Here is an 18,964-nt window from a genome sequence, read left to right on the forward strand (position 1 = left end):
ATGGCAAATACGTTTATTAGGGTACTAGCTATGCCCCGCGGTTTCACCCGCATTGCTACGCTCCCGTTGGCCTTAGGTTGATGATAATTATATAGCCCTTCCTCGATAAATGAGCTATGTAACACCGAAATAATTTTTCAAATCGGACCAGTAGTTCCTTAAATTAGCGCGTTCAAACAAACTCTTCAGCTTTATAATATTAGTATAGATATAAATCATTTAAAAAATTTTAACGTTTCTAAAAGCTTGAGTAGAAATTTATCTTTCATCCTAAAATTGATATTAATAACTTTATCAATCTCTTTCTCTACCAACTATAAAAAGAACTCACTTTCTAGTAGTGGTGAACGGTGTCCTCCCATTCCTTTGCGTCCGTCTCGGCGCGGTCGGATCCTCTGGCGGGTCGAGTTCCAAATATCGTAAGAAGAGATTCTCATCAGCTTCTCTTTGTAATGCTGCGGCGACTTGCGCTTGACTAGCTGTAGGGCCGTTTGTTGCGACATCTGTGGGTAATATTGATTATAGGATTTGAGGAGTGTGATCTATATTAGTTTGGCTATGATGCTTTAGGAGCAATAACTAAATGACGTCCTGTTGCAATAGATACTGGATAGGAAATGCTATGCAAAATGCTATTTTGTCAGTTTGCTTAAAATTGATAAGATGTAAGAGTGTGACTTTTATATTGAATTATGCTCGAAGATAATAACTATAACTTTTAACAGAAAATATTTTCATAAAACTCCTATTAATAATATTTCCAACCTAAGTAACTAAGCATTAACACTTTTTCATCATTTTTCTATTTATTCAATTTATTCCATTGATGGTCACTTTTAAAAATAAACTCATATTATTCATATTAATCATCACCTTTTTCAGTGTTCTCTTTAGTTCCATCGTTGGTGCTGGTCTCCGTGTTATCCGTGGCCATGTTTCGTCGCTCCTCAGTCACGCGGCACGCGTCGAGCGTCTGGCGGCCGGTCGCCTGTTGCAAGAAGTACGTGCCGGATATGTCGCTCTTAATAGCATCTTTCAGTGGGAACGAGACGCATCCTAGAAACTCGCTCCTCCTGTAACAAGGAGATCGGGATTTAGGTCAGGTTGAATTATTCGTAGGGATGAACATCTATGTTTCAGGTGAAACGGATGGTTAGGGTGGTCTATGAATTTGGGTCATATTTGCCAATTTTGGGAATAGTTGCAATGCATATAATACATAGTGATTTAATTGGATAGTTTATACAAGAATAGAGAAAATATGAGACAAGTAATGGTTAGGGAGCCAGCAGCAGATTTTATGACCAAGTTCCTCTCAAGCGGTAATTTGTAAAATGCATCAAAGTATAGTATTATGAAGCCTCGTGAACGTCAGCTGGAGCTCGGTTGGGGGGATGAGCGGCTGTAGCCTCCCACGCACGTAGGAAAAAAAAATATATTCAGTCATTTCCTCTCAGCTAAAAATTTGTCAAATTGTAGCTAACCCAATATCTCAACGAAAAAAAATAATCAGCTGGTTACAACGTGGTGTATTGTACGTCAGCTGGTGTCTCGAACATGAAAAAAGAACAATTATTTTCCGTGATTTCCTCTCAAACAAAAATTTACCTGATGATAGCTTATATGTAACTGTGGATAAATATATAAGTCAGCTGGCTGTATCTTGGTGGAAAAACCGTCAGCTGATACTTTGAAAGTTATTACATAGGAGTTAGACAGAAGCATCTATTGCCAATTTATATGCATCAGCTGACTAGGTTTTCCTCAACTTATTGCTAGCTGATTTTTTTTATTTATCGCATCAGTATATTAACAATCAGCTCACAAATTTTCATCTGAGAGGAAATGACGTATCTTTAATTATTCGACATTGCGCTTCAATATAAGAGTTAAGTTGAAATAAACATTCAGTATCAATATTTTTGAAACGAATAAGTATGTAATCAAATAATTTTATATATTTAAATAATTAAATAATCAATTAGCAATAAATGAACTAGTTACTCGATAAATAATATTTATTATATAAACTTGATAAAAAATGATAATGAGAACAATATGATTTATTCGTTTTCGCTCTGGCTTGAGTCACTTTCCTCTCTTTCCGATTCATTATCAGAGTCGTTATATACCAACGATGTAAGTTTTGCAGGACGTCAACATAAAGTCAGATTGAAATAATTTCTCGTAAATGTTAATAAATGTTAAATGAAGAGTTTGTTTGCCATATGTACGGATTTAATCGTCTAAAAAAGATCAATGATTAACGTAGTTATTTTTATTTAATACTTTTTAGTGTATTTTTCAACACGAATCCAACGAGCCCAAACTCGATACCTAAAGTTGAGTCAATATATTACCGAGTTCCTATGGCCACCTTCCGATTCCATCATCAAATCAGCTCTATATCATGATAATGTTTCATCGCTATCCAATTTACATACGTATACAAAATTTCTGCTCAATCGGTTACCAGGAAGTGAATCAACTTTACTTGCTTCATTTCAATTAAGTCATCGAGATTAGACAAAAATGCTCATAAAATAAAAACTACTGGGCCTATCCGAATAAATCCGAATCCGAATTTTTATGGGACCAATTCGACACCATTCCGCATCAAACAAAAAAAAAAGAATCACGTCAATCGTTTCAGAAACCTCGGAGTAATCGGTGAACATACATAAAAAAAAACATACCGGCCGAAATGATAACCTCCTCCTTTTTTTTGAAGTCGGTTAAAAAATCAGCTAGCAATAAGTTGAGGAAAACCTAGTCAGCTGATGCATATAAATTGGCAATAGATGCTTCTGTCTAACTCCTATGTAATAACTTTCAAAGTATCAGCTGACGGTTTTTCCACCAAGATACAGCCAGCTGACTTATATTTTATTTATCCACAGTTACATATAAGCTATCATCAGGTAAATTTTTGTTTGAGAGGAAATCACGGAAAATAATTGTTCTTTTTTCATGTTCGAGACACCAGCTGACGTATAATACACCACGTTGTAACCAGCTGATTATTTTTTTTCGTTGAGATATTGGGTTAGCTACAATTTGACAAATTTTTAGCTGAGAGGAAATGAATGAATGTATTTTTTTTTCCTACGTGCGTGGGAGGCTACAACCGCTCACCCCCCCAGCCGAGCGCCAGCTGACGTTCACGAGGCTTTATAATACTATACTCTGATGCTTCTGACGAATTATCTCTTGAGAGGAAATAATGAACCCAATTTGCACCTGGCTCCCTAACTATAAGCGAAGGATTGGAACACAAGACATTGACATAAAATTCGATGATATAAATAAAAAAAAAAAAAACGTAACGATGGCACAGTTAGCATGGTTAGCAAATTATTTTTTAAAAGATGATAAGATGACACAAATTTCAAAGTAACGAAGTGCCACTCCGAATAACCCATAGCATTAAGAAGGTAAAATTTTCACTATTCATTTAAAATATGAATGAATATGTAAAAGTCATGATGATTGGTCAAATTTATTCCTCATACATTAAGTTAATGCACCGTGACAAGGTTATTTCTGGTCCACTTATAACGACACCTTAATATGTAGGTTTTTGGGCTTACGTTGTTTGCGATTTCACTCTATGTTTTCAATCTTCATTATGTTACTATTATCTAAGAAAATATTAAGTTTGGTAAAATTGATGTTATATGCCAGTCAGTATGTTCGTCAACTTCATCCAATCATATGAAATTTGCTAAAAGAAACAGCAGTAAGCTATCTTTCTTCTGTTTTATTCAGTTGCATTAGATATTCGTTTATTCACACGGCTAAATCTTATATTTTATTCATAAACTCAGCTTATGCTGCTCAGCCTGAAAATTTCATTATAATTCTTTTGTATTTCATAGCTTAGCAACAATTTTAATCAATAACATAGTCCAGGTGAATTAATTATTCAAAGTCTTTGACCTCATCGCAGACTAACGCTGGTTCCCACAAGTCTAGCTTATAAAAACCTCGCATGCCTGAATAGTTCAACAGGCGAGGGGAAAGTTTCTACGACCTTGGTTGGTTAATCCAATAATTACATACTTTTCAAGGACATTGGTCCACTCATGTATTTCTTATGTAACTTCTTCTTTCCTGACTAGCGAGTCGTTAAAATAGATGTCTATCTTCAATTTGGATTCTTTGCATGTTTCCTTTTAAAAAGCAAAGTGCCAGTTAACTTTGTCAAAGTTCGCTCATACAAGTCAATTACATAACTCATATCTCATTCATGTATTCTGTCCCCATCCATATACAGACTAGTTATTGCTCTGGTTCGATACGACTACATTTAGACCATAATAGTCTAATTTCCTTTCTGTTATGTCTTATTTGGATCGATAGTGCGATTACTTTATCAGTACTAGTCAATTATTTTGCAGTATCGTTTATTTATTCACCTTTTATATAGCAGAAACCTTTTCTGTCATATTTTTGATGGTCATCAGATATATAATTTATACGTTAACACAGGGACATAAAAGCAAATGCCTTAAAAATAAATTTGCTCCAATTTTCCTTACACACAACATAGATATTCGCTTACAGTAACATTTATCACAACACTCATCTATAGGTTCGTGCTTTTCCTAATCACATAAGCTTCTAATCATGCAAGGGCTGCCAGAAAGCCTTTCTCCCTCTCACACGTAGTGCATCCATGCCAACTAGAGTGACAGGGGGACACCAAGAGGACCAACTTACGGAGATTGTTGTCACTCTTCCTCTAAAATAGGTGGGCTGTGAGTCGCTTCCGATTTCGTATCGAGAAGGTCAGCCGGGAGACTGTTTTTTCTAACTCTACTTTCAGGTGGATCCCATTCTGGTAAACTATTCTTTCTGGAAAGGAAGTTTCTACTGGCGTGCTGGTGGGAGCAATGCTGGCGAGGTTGTACCTCCTCACGACGCGGGTGACTCAATCCGGCCACCGTTTGAGAGATGAAAGACATGGTTCTTGTTTATATGAGCGGGTCTGAACTGAAATGGTGATGGCATTTGAGAGCAATATTTAATTGATTAAAGTTAATTGAAGGATACCACTTAGTAAACGAATGTATGCAGTTTGCGCGGAAACGTGTAGTTAAAGTAATTTTGATGTAATTATTCCGTATTGGGAAATTAAATTTAGTAGTTCTATTTACCACACTTATTCAACGTATTTTCCACGAGTAGTTAATTTAAGAATGTTACGAAAACCAGTAAAATAGGTTCGTTACCGAATAAATAATGAAAAAATGTAGGAACAAAGCAGCTGTATCGCTTGACATTTAACTACGAATGTTAAATCTAAATTTAAAGGCCTGCAAAAGAAAAATAACGAATATATCTATCATTTTATAGTAATCAAGAGTTAAACGAACAAATAGCTGTTAGACACGCGAACATAAGAAATTGCCCCTTCATTACTTATGAGGGGTTTCCTTTCAAGTGGAAATTAAACTTTTACAAAGTTTACCTATTTCAAGTTTTTCTGGACAATTTCCTGTAACAATTTTGATTACGCCATTGTAAATGGTGGGCTATTTACATTGTTAAACGAACGATTGAGATTTAGCTTACTTTTTACTATGAATGTTTTTAGAAATGCTTACTTTTTTTAAAAATTATTGTTAACGTTGGTAGGTGATTCGGCAGTAGACAAATTTTGGGTTAGGTTTTAGATGAAAAATAAAAAGAATTATCCATTTCTGCGTTATGGATAAATAATATGCGATAGTCCTTTTTACAAGTGTGATGATCAATGCACTGTCTTGTCAAGCTTAGATATTTTAGTAAATTGTTCTAGAAAGGAAACCTTGTTATTTTCCAATTTCCATTGAAAACTTGGCATAACGGGGTTATGGCATCACAACTCACACTCGATAAAGTCGTGTTCCTAATACGTAAATACAGTCTGCAAATAATTCTAAGTACAGTCTGGTCAAGGACGCTTTATTATGGCCTGAATGAAATGGACTCTGATATTACAAAGTTTCAATCATAATATAGATGCTAAAATGATATTTTAACATCTTACAATAAGAATCAGTGATTCAGAAGGATCATAACGAGCTTTATTTCAGTCAATGCATTTTTAAACAATTGAAAGGTATAGTTACTAAAAAAAGGTACTTTATGTTACTAACCGAAGATCAAATCTATACTAATATTATAAAGCTGAAGAGTCTGTTTGTTTGAACGCGCTAATCTCGGGAACTACTGATCCGATTTTAAAAATTCTTTCGGTGTTGGACAGCCCATTTATCGAGGAAGGCTATATATCATTACGCTACGACCAAAAGGAGTGGAGCCATGGGGGTGAAAAGGCCTGGCCAGGAGAAGGTTCGAAAGGTAAGTTCATTGACCATTATGAATAAGATATAAAATACAAGTCCTATAGCATAATATCACAGAGATGATCTTAAAAACGAAAGTAGTCCGAGAACCAAGTAGTCCAGTTTACCATTTTCTTTTGAACCAAGTAAATGATGTCTTAAATAAGAAAGGAGATGGCAACTTGCCCAAAAACTTCGGCTTTACAAACACTTCCTTATTCACTTTTTATAGGCTGTATTGTGTGCAATAAATGTCTTTTACAATCACAGGCATAAAATTTATACAACTGTAACATCGAGTGTTTAGATAACGTTAGTTTTTATTAAGAAAAGTACAACAAAATACGATAATATTATCCTATAAAAAGGCCATCATAAAAAGGGGAGAATCCTACTAATATTCTAAATGCGAAAGTTTGTGAGGATGTGTGTGTGTGTGTGTGTTTGTTTCTCTTTCACGCAAATACTACTGAACCGATTACAATGAAATTTAGCACACATAAAGAGAGTAACTTGGATTAACACATAGGAGAGGTTTTATCCCGGAAATCCCACGGGAACGGGAACTATGCGGGTTTTCCTTTGAAAACACGGGCGAAGCCGCGGGCGGAAATCTAGTCTCATATATACAAAAATATTAATTGTAAAGTGTAATTTTCCTTTACAAAGCAAACTTACATCACGCCTCTCATGAGTTACAAAAGAACATATCGCTACAAAGAGTTACAGAAAAACAAAAAAAAAAACTCGGCTAGCAATTCAAGATCATCTCATGACGTAAGGGCTTAGTGTTAAGGACATGTCCCACTTCAGAAAGAGTAATTAGGCAACTGGGACGCGGCTGAAACAAGATACTGAAACGGTTTGAATTCGCAAACATTCTTGAATATTGGCGCGAATGCATTGTTCTTCTATTGTCACAGATAATTAAGCTTTCCATAGACAAAGGCAAAGCCAATTCGGTTTTCTTTTTTTTTCGTTTTTCAGCTGTAGATTAAGCATTGTGTTATGTCAATGTATTGGTATTTACTAAATAAATGATCTTTTTTTATTGAAGTGAAACTTATTTTAGCGCGTTGAGAAAAATATTTCAAGGTCGCGTCATGGCAATACCGTCACGTCATAGAGAAAGGCGACTATTTTAGCATCTTTGAATCTTGAGAAAGAAGTATCATTTCAGGCGCGTTTGCTCGACACACACTTTCTTTTTGTTTTTTTTTATATTTATTAATAAATAAATATGAAAGTTAGCTATTTATAATAATTATGATTCCATTTTATTTATGAAACTTTGAAAAGCTTTAAATTATGGTTAAGAAGTAATATCTTATTAAACAAGCACGCTAAATTAACCAAAGTTTCTGCGCGAAAAATTAAAAGTCAAAGGGTTATACTGAAGGTGACCGCAGTATGAAATTACTGAAAATATAACACAAATAATTTGGAAAATCCAAAAGTGCACGCCTCATAATTTTTTTTTATAAATATTTATTAATTATTATTTTTGTTTATTTAATAACAATTAAACCACATCGAATCAGACCCTGAAAAATGAAAGGGTTCTATTCCTGAGCATACTCAAGCGTAAGAGAAAAAAAAAGACTCGATTAGTAAAGTATTTCGGTCGCTATCGTGTTAACAAGAAAAAGGATCCGCACATACAGACACACGGACGTCCAAGACAGAACTTTTTTAAACTGTTTTTTAACTAGTTTAAATAACAAAAATGACATCAAAAATATCATGAACGTTAAAAATAGTATTTTTTCTTAATATGTGTGTGTATGTATTATCTTACAAGTGCAATGTATGATACATAAAGACATTTTAAGTTTGAAAAATCAGATGTTTTGCGCGAAGTGACAGTAGTACCCACCTCAACGCTTCGCTTATGAGGCGTGCAATTTAATGTCAAAAGGTTAGTTGAGTTAAATGTTTTGATAAGCGTTTACTGTTTAGTTGTCCAAGATATTAAATTGACTATAATCTGATAATCTGCGAATTCATAAGAATAACTTTTCTAGTAAAAAAATTAAGTAGGTACAAATTTTGATGAGAGAAAGTAAGAATTCCAAAAATATAATATATTTAAAATAATAATACAAGATGTTTAACTTATTGATAAACACGAACTTTTGGAACTGATTGAAGATAAAAATAAAATAAAATAAGCTTATTATAGTCCTTTTCATTTAGGATGATTCCTGTGACACTTCATCGTGTTCCGAATTACGTATTTTATGTTTAAAAAGTCAAAATAATTTTAGTGCATAATATTTTTATTTTATGGCGGCATTATTACCAAAAATATAAAAATGAACAATCTTAAGCTTATAAGTCAAAAACAGTATTGTTTAGTTTAATATAATGAAAAATAAAATAAAATAACACAAAAATATAATACCTACGCAATTTGTGTACATGAAATGGATCGTTGAAAAGTCATAGAGTTGGAAAATCATTTAATCGGCGCCCATCTTGTGATCGTTTGTCAATCGAGTCAATCGTCTGTACGAGTACGTCAGCCTTGTATACAAGTTGCATTTTTATATTGATACTTTACGTGGTATTCTGTTATTTTTACTAATTGTTATTGTTGACTTTTTGTTGCTGTTGTTTGCTAAGTTTCCTTAGTTAATTGTTGGCGAAATGCCGAAAAAACTAATTTTGGTACTTTATTCAAATCGATTTCATTTCCATATAGAATATTATCGATTATCGGAAACAATTGATACGATTTCAGTAACCGACATCTCTACACGTGTCAAAAATCGATGTGTCACAGAACTCATCTTAGGTGGAAAGGACTATAATTAATTTTATAATCCAATCTATATAAGATCTAGGTTAATGACATCATTAATTATCGAGTGTGGGAATAATCGGATTGTTTTAGCACACGACTTCCGTCCAACATCCTTATATGTAAAATACCCGTAAATAACCGAGATAATTGAAAAGCACCGTTACAATGTTAGGAGTCGATACAAAAACACATCCTGGAGCGACCACCACTTTACGGCCGGATAGCCAAGTGACTTACATTACGGATACCATTACCTAACTAGAGCATACGGATTAGCATACCGGCATATAATTGAGAATCTAGGAATATTTTTTTAATTATAGTAATAGACAGTTAATCATAGTGATGAAACTGGAAGGGCCAGTTTCACGTATTTAAAACTGTTAAAGTAACACTTTTTGATGTAAATGTTTGTACACTACTAGCGGTGCATTCCGGCTTCACCCGTTGTATATATGCTTATATTTTATCTTTTTAAGAACTATCCTCTATTTTCAAAGAATATTAAAAAAAATATTAACGTAATCGATACAGCCTTTCTCGAGTTTTGCGCTTAACAACACATTCCATTTTTATTCATTCATTTTTATTATAATACAGAGATTTGTCATGTTAACTGCAGATAAGCTTAAGAGAATAAATGCAGTTGTGAAGCTATTCCTTCTTTAAAGATACATTTTAAATTCATTATGATACTCTATTCCGAGTGTGGTTTGAGCTGACGTCATTCAACGTAATAGCGAGAAATGTTGGCTTTGAAGTGAAAAGGTTAGATATCTCAAACGATTTATGATGTATTTGATGATAGGATTTAGTTTTTCTATTATTCAATAAGATGGAAAAGTTAAAGAATTTCTACTTAAAAATTAGATGGCGAGGAAAGTGGATATTTAAAATATTACAAAGAAATTGAAAAGATGAGGATATAACAAGGTTATGAAGTTTCAGTAATTTAATATTTCTAAGTTTGTGTTAAAATGTAAACCCTTGAAGTTATTACAAAATCTTTGGAAGTTGTTCTTTCGAAAGAAAAACATCAAAGATGGTTCGGATATAATGCTATTTGAAAAGAAAACAAGAGTCTTAACAATAAGGTCAAAACACAGAATGAGTGCGCTATTATTTATTCTATAGCGGATTTTTTTTTTTTTTTTTTTATTGGTAATAGGGAAGCGCTTGACCACAATCTCGCCTGATGTTAAGCTGAGATGTGGTCTAAGATGGAACGCGCTTCCCTAGAAGGTACCTGTTCACTCTACGCTTGAAGACCCCCATATTGTACTCGTCGGGATATAGCGGATATCGTTAACTAGCTGTGCCCGCGGTTTTACCCGCAGTGTTCCGCTCCTGTTGGTCTTTGCGTGATGATATATAGCCTTTCTTGATAAATGGGCTATCTAACACCGAAATAATTTTTCAAATCGGACCAGTAGTTCCTGAGATTAACACGTTCAAAGAAACAAACTCTTCAGCTTTATAATATTAGTATAGATTTAGTAAAGGTAGATGACGATGCAAATAATAATCATTTAGAAGTAGACGCTAATAGAATGAAGCAATTTGCAAGGCATATCTCGATGGGGAACCGCGCCCTTCTCTAGCTTTTTGACCTTAGTATACTGATTAGGAGTGTCATTACAATGCACTTGGAGGCGTCTTGACCTATATAAATATTGTAGAATATCTTGACATGAATCTTCTTGATTTAACTCAGATGTTATCTTTTTCTGAGACTGAATATAGCTTAAGAAAGCTCTTGAATATTGGAGATTTGCGATGCATTTGAAAAATTTATTTAAAAATGCATTTAGCAGTTTTAATACACTAATGCTAAAGTTACATTTTCATTAACTTGCGCGTTTATAGTAAACAAACAACAAACAAAAATACTTTATTGTGCACCACAGAGAAAAGTACAAATAAGGACACAATACATTATTTATTTATTTATTTATCAAACCTTTATTGCACTTAAAGAGAATAAGAAAGAAGAAACACAAACACTTAAAGATAGCTTAAACTAAGTACAAATGGCGGTCTTATCGCTTTAGAGCGATTTCTTCCAGACAACCTTTGGTACAGTAGAGGAATAAATCTATACTAGTCTATACTAATATTATAAAGAGGAAAAGTTTGTAAGTATGTATGTAAGTATGTATGTATGTATGTATGGTTTTCACGCAAAAACTACTGGACCGATTTCAAAAATTCTTTCACCATTAGAAAGCTGCATCTTTACTGAGCAACATAGGCTATATTGCATTTTCAAAAAAATTAGAGATCCTTACCAAAAATGCAATAATGTAACCCAAGGTGTAAAAAAATCCTCAATAAAACTTCTGTCATCGCGTGCGCTGCGGAATCTATTGAAGATAGAACAAAAAAATGTTCTACGGTATTATAGAATGGATCAATATCTACAAGAAAGTCCGCGATACCATATGTCCATCTTCAGTAGTTATGTTACTACAACAACTTTTTTACGTTTTCAAAGTAAATAAAAGTGCCGACAGTAATCAAACCATGTTATCCATACCCATATATTAATCCTTATCCCATTAAATGATGTTTTATTATAGACTGTTTCAATACCAGCAAAATACTTTTTAAATGAAAAGAATTGGATATTCCATTCAAAAGATATAACGAATTTTTAAAAGTGTCAATCTACAGAAAATAGTAGGTATACTGTTCGAGCAGGCCGTAGTGCGGGGGTCACGGAGGAATTCTACCAATATGCGTCTTGACGGAACACAGTGGGGTTTTGGTCGGTAGGAATCCGACATAACCCACGGCCCCACGGGACGGGGTAAAGGTGATTTTCATCTGATTAAAAATTAAACCTATAGTCCGACCTATATATGTAGTCATCGAGAACTGTAGTAGACTTTTCACTGTAACGATATCGCTATCTATGCGGGTGAAACCGCAGGGCATTGCTAGTATAAAATAAATGGGTAGTGCAATAATATAATTATAGTGAAAGGGGAAGAGTAATACAATATACCATACAACATAATACTTAGGTAGTAATTAATAATAAATATATAATATAAATAAATATTATGTTCGGCTAAGACTAAGGAAATGAGCTTTAACCATAGTTTTAAAACTATTTAGGGATTGAGCATTTTTGATAGAATCTGGCAGGGAATTCCACAGTTTAGTAGCATGCACAGTGAAAGATTCATCATAGAAATGTGTGCGATGTGGAGGCATTATTATCCTCAACGTTTCAGTTGAGCGAACCTCGCTACAATGGCCTCTAAACTTAAATCTTTCTTTAAGGTATGTTGGTGTTTTGGGGTCAAATAAAATTCGGTATAGTAGTTGAAGAGCATGTGCATCCCTGCGCAAGCGAACCGGCAACCATTATTATACATTAGTTAATAAAATTATATTAAACATTAGTTAATAAAAGAGCACAACAGGCGGTCTTATCGCTCAGACAGCGATCTCTTCCAGACAACCTGGTGGACAAGGAGACGCAGTGCAAAAGTAATAAAAAACAATAGTAATTCCTTACGTATGAAATAATATGAATTTAAGGTTATCATAAAAGCATATCTAGTAATTAATATTTCTACATACACCATGATTACCAATATTACAAATGTCCCAATTTCAATTATTAGGCAGACTAAAGAAGCAACAATGTAGATAAGCCCTTTCTGAAAGACCACAAGAGCGTAGTTTATGGTCCCATTACTGTTTAGGGTGGCACGTACATCGTAAACTGTGTCTACTGTTTACCGAATTACTCCTTGTAATGCCATTTTTATGTAGCAATGGTCAAAAGACCTTGTACTGAAGAATAAGTCAAATGGATTACTTGTAAACTTAATGGTATTGAAGATAAGAAACTTTGGAGTTTAGAATAGTTTGTAGATAGGAAAGGACTTATTGTTTGTGAGGAATTGAGATTATTGGAGCATGAAATGTTTCAAGCTCTTAGAGAAGTTAGTCTTTGAAGATATAATGGTAGGAATTAGTAGCAGAGAAATTCTTCCATTCAACCAATCTTCTTATTATAGAGGTAATAATACTGTTTAGGTATCTTAAACTAAAAGCTCCCATCTATCAAAAATACGGGTAAAATAAGAAGCTGAGGTAGGCGTAAACTATAGATGTTAAACCTTTTCTTGGACCTTTTTTTTAACCTTTCTTCAACACTTTCTTAACATTTTCTTGCCAGAGGATGAACCACGATGAATTATAGTTAGGATAAGAGCTTTACTGAACAAGAACTATCAAGTTATTGCATACATGAATGAACTCTATCACACAGTGCAAAACAATTCATATTCTAATGCTCCAAATAAATTTATACTTGAATAAATTAATGTGACTGTAAACTGTAGATAGTAAACCACAATATATTAAATATTTGAACTACCAATTACTTTGTGTAAACTAATTACCTTCAATAAAGGTATTTTCTTACCTATTGCAAATATCGCAGAATATTACTCAGAGTATATATTATGAATTAGTACGGTAAACTCGGTAGATTCAAGGGTTATTGAGCTTAGGGATGATGTTGGTTTAATTATTAATAACGTTTTAATTACGGAAGGGCAGAAACTAGACTGAATGCTCTTTTGAATCTCTCGGGCTTATCTGCTAGGATGTGAAGTATTATAAAATATGATGAACGCATTAAAATATGATTTATGAAATGTAAATGTCTGAATTACCAAACCCAGTATTACGGCGAGGGCACACGATGCGTTGCGGCGGCGGTGCGGCGCCGGAGCGGTGTCGCTGCGTCGTCTTACATAGAAATATCTGTGGCATGTCACACGATGCGCTCCGGCGCCGCACCGGACTTGTAACCACCAAGACGAGGCGGGGAGGGGTGAATGCGGTGCGACGTCGGAGCGGCACCGCTCAGTTGTTTTGCGTCACAAGGAAGGAGACACGCTCGCTTTTCATTAACAGACTGTCCAACGCTGCTACGGCGCCGCTGCGACAAAACAACGTTACGGCGCCGCACCGCTCGTGTGCCCACTGACACGGTGAAATCTTTGCGGTGCGGCGCCGCAACGCATCGTGTGCCCCCGCCGTTACTGGGTTTGATACTATTACTACTATTAGTACTATTAGTAGTAATCTAAATTGTAAAGATTGTATATGCTTTGCTAAATTGTGTACCCAATCTCATTAAATTACCAGTATCTTTATGGTAATTGTGATCACGTCTTCTATGATTACTTCCATGACTTTTGCCTATTTACCTGAAGGGAGAGCCAAAGGAAAAGCAGACGGAGCTTATTTTGAATACAAGTGTTATTGTCTCTAAATATGCCCAAAGATCGATAAAAATAAGCGTGCCTACGCATTCATTTCGAAAGCTGGCTGGGAAACAAAAAGGGTTTTAATTGGTACCTCATTAGAGTAGCAATTAGAACTGCAGTCGCATTGAATGAAGGCTTTTGTTGTATTTCTGCTATAGTACTTTTTATTTTCGTGGCTAAGAGGTTTCGATGTTCTGGCCGATCGCCAAGATATAGAGATCACTGGGTTTTACGAACTTTGCAATTATCGTTTTTCTTGAGTTGGATTTATTAGGTAATTTGGTAATAGACGCTTGAACCGAGCTTTATATGTATTTTTTAATAACTAAGAAATATGACCAAGGAAAGAATATACAAGTAAAGATACATGTCCTTGAGGAATCATTAATGAAATGGAGAAAATCGATCAGTTACGGATATGAAAGGTTTGAGGTGTCCTACCTTAGATACCTTTTCATATTTAGGTACAGATCGACAAAGGAAAATGTAATTTTAGGAAGGAATAAGCGAAAGACAGATTACTTATATTTTACTTGGAAAAGGAGACGTCCAATACATTTCTATTTGTTAAAAAAATCTGTTCTGTTAACGAATCGTGAAATAAGAGACCGCCATAACTCCGCTTGAATAAGAACACTCCCTTACCGACAAATGACCATACATTCGATAATTTTATTCTGGTAAACCAATTTATGAATACAATTCGTAATTTATATATTCATCTATGTAATTAACGTGGTATTGTTTGCAATGCGTCGGTAACATCGAGATATATTACTAGAGGGGTTATTCCAAACAAAAACATTGCGCGCGGCCGATGTGGTGGGGTACGTGTGGAACGAGCGAGGCGTGGCTTCAAGTTCAAAGATTAAGCAATGCGTGCAGATGCGACACATTGTGCAATCTGTTTACTCGGTACTATCTGGTGGTACTGATACTAGGGAATTAATAAAACGAGGATTTTATATTAAACTATGTATTTTAATTTCCTTTAAATAATATCAATTTATTAAGCTTTTGTCGTTTTGTGTAGTAATCAATAGTTTTATCAGTTTTTGCTTCATGATGTAATTTAAATGGATACGATGATTCAATGTTGATGGCGTTTACGTATAAGAAACTCACATTTTGAAAAATCTCACGCGAGATTCGAGGATGGGGGAGGGGTTGAATAAATTCTCACGACATCTCACCAGGGGGGGAGGGAGGTGCAGAAAATTTTAAAAAACACCTCACGTAATTTATGGACGCCCCCTTACTCGATCACAATTTTTGTAACTTTACTATAAACGGAACTACATTTAAAAATATACTTTATTTATTGAGTTATAAGGTTGCTTCCATTCTGTTTATTTACATTCTCAAAAACATCAATCGCTGCAGAGGTGGCTTGCGACAAAGGCGGCTTGTGTCAAAGGCCTCGGCGATATCATTTAAGAACATATTATTATGTACTTTAGGCAAACTTGTTATAAGATCTATTTTACTTTCTTATTAGTCCATTTGATAAGGATATTGGGTAAGATACCTATTGGAATAATTTTATTATTATGTATGTACTTATTAAATCCGCGAATAAAAAAAATTTTTAGTCGTGAATATAGAAATTGGGTCGCATTTTTTTAATCCGCGAATAGTAAAAACACGAATAAAGGAAGCGCGATTAAGGAACTTTTACTGTATTAGTTTCTGTGAATGTTGTGTTTATTTGTAATTGTTGTGCATAATAATTTATAAATCCTATTGGAACAACTATTGATTAGGCTTTTTTTAATAAATAAAAATAGGTAAATAAATAAATATTACTTAATATAACCTACCGTTTTACTTTGCGTAGTCGGGTAAAAGTATAAATATTTAGGTACTACACCACGGTAATCTTTCCTAGTAGATATTGTATATACATAGTTAAAAAAATCCAGTTACATTTTTTTAACAGACTCATCGATAGTGTCACGTCTGTGCTGTTAGTCTATGAAAAATGGCGCGAAACGCAGAACGCGTGGTGATTTTTCGCAAAATGATAACAATATTAGTAAAATGCATGACTTACTCATAATAAGGAAACTTACTGGTGAAAAGTCACTCCTCGGGCTTTGTTTGTATTATGGGAACTGTTAAAACAATATCTAAGCAAACACGAAGGCATTTTGAACAGAGCAATAACACGTGTTGACGCGGCAAGCGGGGGGCACAGTCCGACACAGACTAAAGAGACTTGTGATTCTTACCTCTAGCTCGTGTTAAAGAGAGTGTAGTAGCGATCGCCTCTCTAGTACGTAGTACATTCTATCTCTATGGTCGGTAATTAACTAAATTAACGATGCTAGAGCTTTCATTATGATTTACATTGTTTTAACGAGGATTTTAATATCCATATGGTTATGATATATTTTATTATTTAACTCCTATGGATTTAGCATCTATTATATTACGGTTATTACAAAAATTAAGTCACATTTTCGTAACGTAACCTCGTGACACACGAAAAGTCAAAAACCAAAATGTAAATCTTGAAAAATTCACACAACAAGCGGTGGTGTAAGCTCTAGGTGCGTTACTTACGTGCTATCGATATAAATCCTCAATCCACACACTATCACAAGCACTGTACACTTTTGCGTATTTCGCAAGAGGCGGGTGTAGGGTGGACTTGTCTCTGCCGACTGGCGGGGTTACGCTAGCGGCGAGAGGATCGATCGTTGTGCGCAACCACTGATGCGCATTGTACCCTCTATCTTATGTATGAATATCCTGCTAATACGGTGCTTAATTCGTCTTTGAGATTGCACAAGAGTGGACGTGTGACGTATTACAGAGAAAGCTCCAGAATGTTGGTCGGCTAGTTTGGTCAGGATAAATGTAATGATAGATCTTTTCGGTTTCAAAGTTGATGGTACTGGCCTTTGGTTCCTATTAAAAAGAGAGTCGCGCAGGACAATATGAATTACTGTTAATAAATTCCAAATACACATAACATGTTAAAATTTCAAAAAGGTATTCTAATTACAACGGCATGTATATCATTTTCCTTCAAACCAAATTAATATTTATTTTGACCACAGCAATTGAATATCTTTGCTTTTTGCTCGCATAAATATAATAGATAACGCAAATAAATAGTTGACCTGAATTTTTAAATGCATTATGCACTTAGAGGTTTAAAATGATATATTTGTTCGGATGAGCTCGATTGCACACGACGCAGCTTCTTGAATGATCGAGTTTCGAGTGAACCGCTTGCCAAAAACCTTACGTTTGTTGATACTAAAATAAACTTTAGTACTGTTTATATAAAATATAAATTCTAATAATGATGCCATTAATTATTAAAGCTTAAAAACACCTTTTAAACTTAAAATATTGGGTTTTCTTTATCCTGTTTAAAGTTTAGGCTGATTTGTAATTCATGACATTAATGGACTCTTTTTCTGGAATACAACTTATTACTGAAACAAGTAGACATTCTACTCATAAATTATGGATTACATGGTAAAATCATAAGCAATAATGATCCGTTAAATTAAAAGCAATCACGATGTTAAGAAACGTTACTGACTGTGCTAATATTCTTCAATTATGTGTGTGTTTGTCTTGTGAAACTAACCTGTATTTTTTGTCTCGGTGCCAAACAGAAATATGTAGCACTTGGTGGTCGTACACAGCAGAAGGCAGGGGCAGCTTCAAATGCCTCTGGAACTCCGGTTCCCTCTTGCCATAGAGAACTGAGGTACGTTGAAATATAGACCGCTGTGAGGGGAGGGATTGGGCCTCTGTCACACCGCTGATCACGACCTGAACACGAGTGTACTGTGTTTGAAATATGTCAAGATTTTAAGTTTGTGGAACGGTGTAAGCACCATCCAAAAGTCTTAAAAATATACACATTAATGTAATTGAATAAACACAATGCAATGACAGTTATTTAACAAAATGGAAAGGCTTTTAAAAATACAAGAGTTAATGAAGATGTTTTCACAAATTTTCCAAACTACAGCTTTAATTCTATTTAAAAAGCTTTCAGTTTAGCTCTGCCTGTGTTATTCATAAAAGTTTTGTTTAAATAAGCAATGAACAGTATTTAGGTCACAGTTTCATTTACAACTAAACTGAAGCTCTTTGATAAAACCATACGAAATAAAAGTAATAAAATTATTTGCGGCAATAAAATCATAAAATAAATGATACATATACACGTTTAATGCCACGCTTTCAATTTTTTGTATTTAACACGTGCGAGGTTTGAAATATATGATTCTCAATAGACATTCAGAACAAAGGTCAATTTTAATAAGCAATATGAGAATGCCAGCTGAACATAATTACAGGCACTGGTACTTTAAAGACTATATTCAATAAAAAGTTTACTTATCTGTTATGTGAAAAGAAAAACAAAGTACTATATTAATTTAAAAATATAAATCTCTAATAATGAGTACCTTAGCGTAAGCGTTGATGTCGTCCACTTTCCCCGATGATCGCTGTAAATCTCGACACCGAATAACTGCAAAAACAACATTAATTAAAAT

At 34.3% G+C, this 18,964-nt stretch overlaps 1 protein-coding gene across 1 annotated transcript in view; it reads right to left on the reverse strand.

Annotated features, from left to right (window-relative positions):
* PsGEF (Protostome-specific GEF) overlaps positions 1-18,964 on the reverse strand; it is a 55,102-nt gene that overhangs the window by 24,053 nt on the left and 12,085 nt on the right. Inside the window, exons 3-6 of the mRNA XM_090119352.1 lie at positions 18,875-18,939; positions 18,043-18,230; positions 874-1,073; positions 332-503 (exon numbers count right to left, since the gene is read on the reverse strand). Coding sequence (XP_089975478.1) covers positions 332-503; positions 874-1,073; positions 18,043-18,230; positions 18,875-18,939 — 625 coding nt within the window. The remainder of the gene's footprint in view (positions 1-331; positions 504-873; positions 1,074-18,042; positions 18,231-18,874; positions 18,940-18,964) is intronic.

The sequence above is a fragment of the Colias eurytheme genome, chromosome 3 (assembly GCF_061535395.1).
Source record: "Colias eurytheme isolate Ceu_HAF_F1 chromosome 3, ilColEury1 Martin Lab GWU primary, whole genome shotgun sequence".
Classification (NCBI taxonomy): domain Eukaryota; kingdom Metazoa; phylum Arthropoda; class Insecta; order Lepidoptera; family Pieridae; genus Colias; species Colias eurytheme.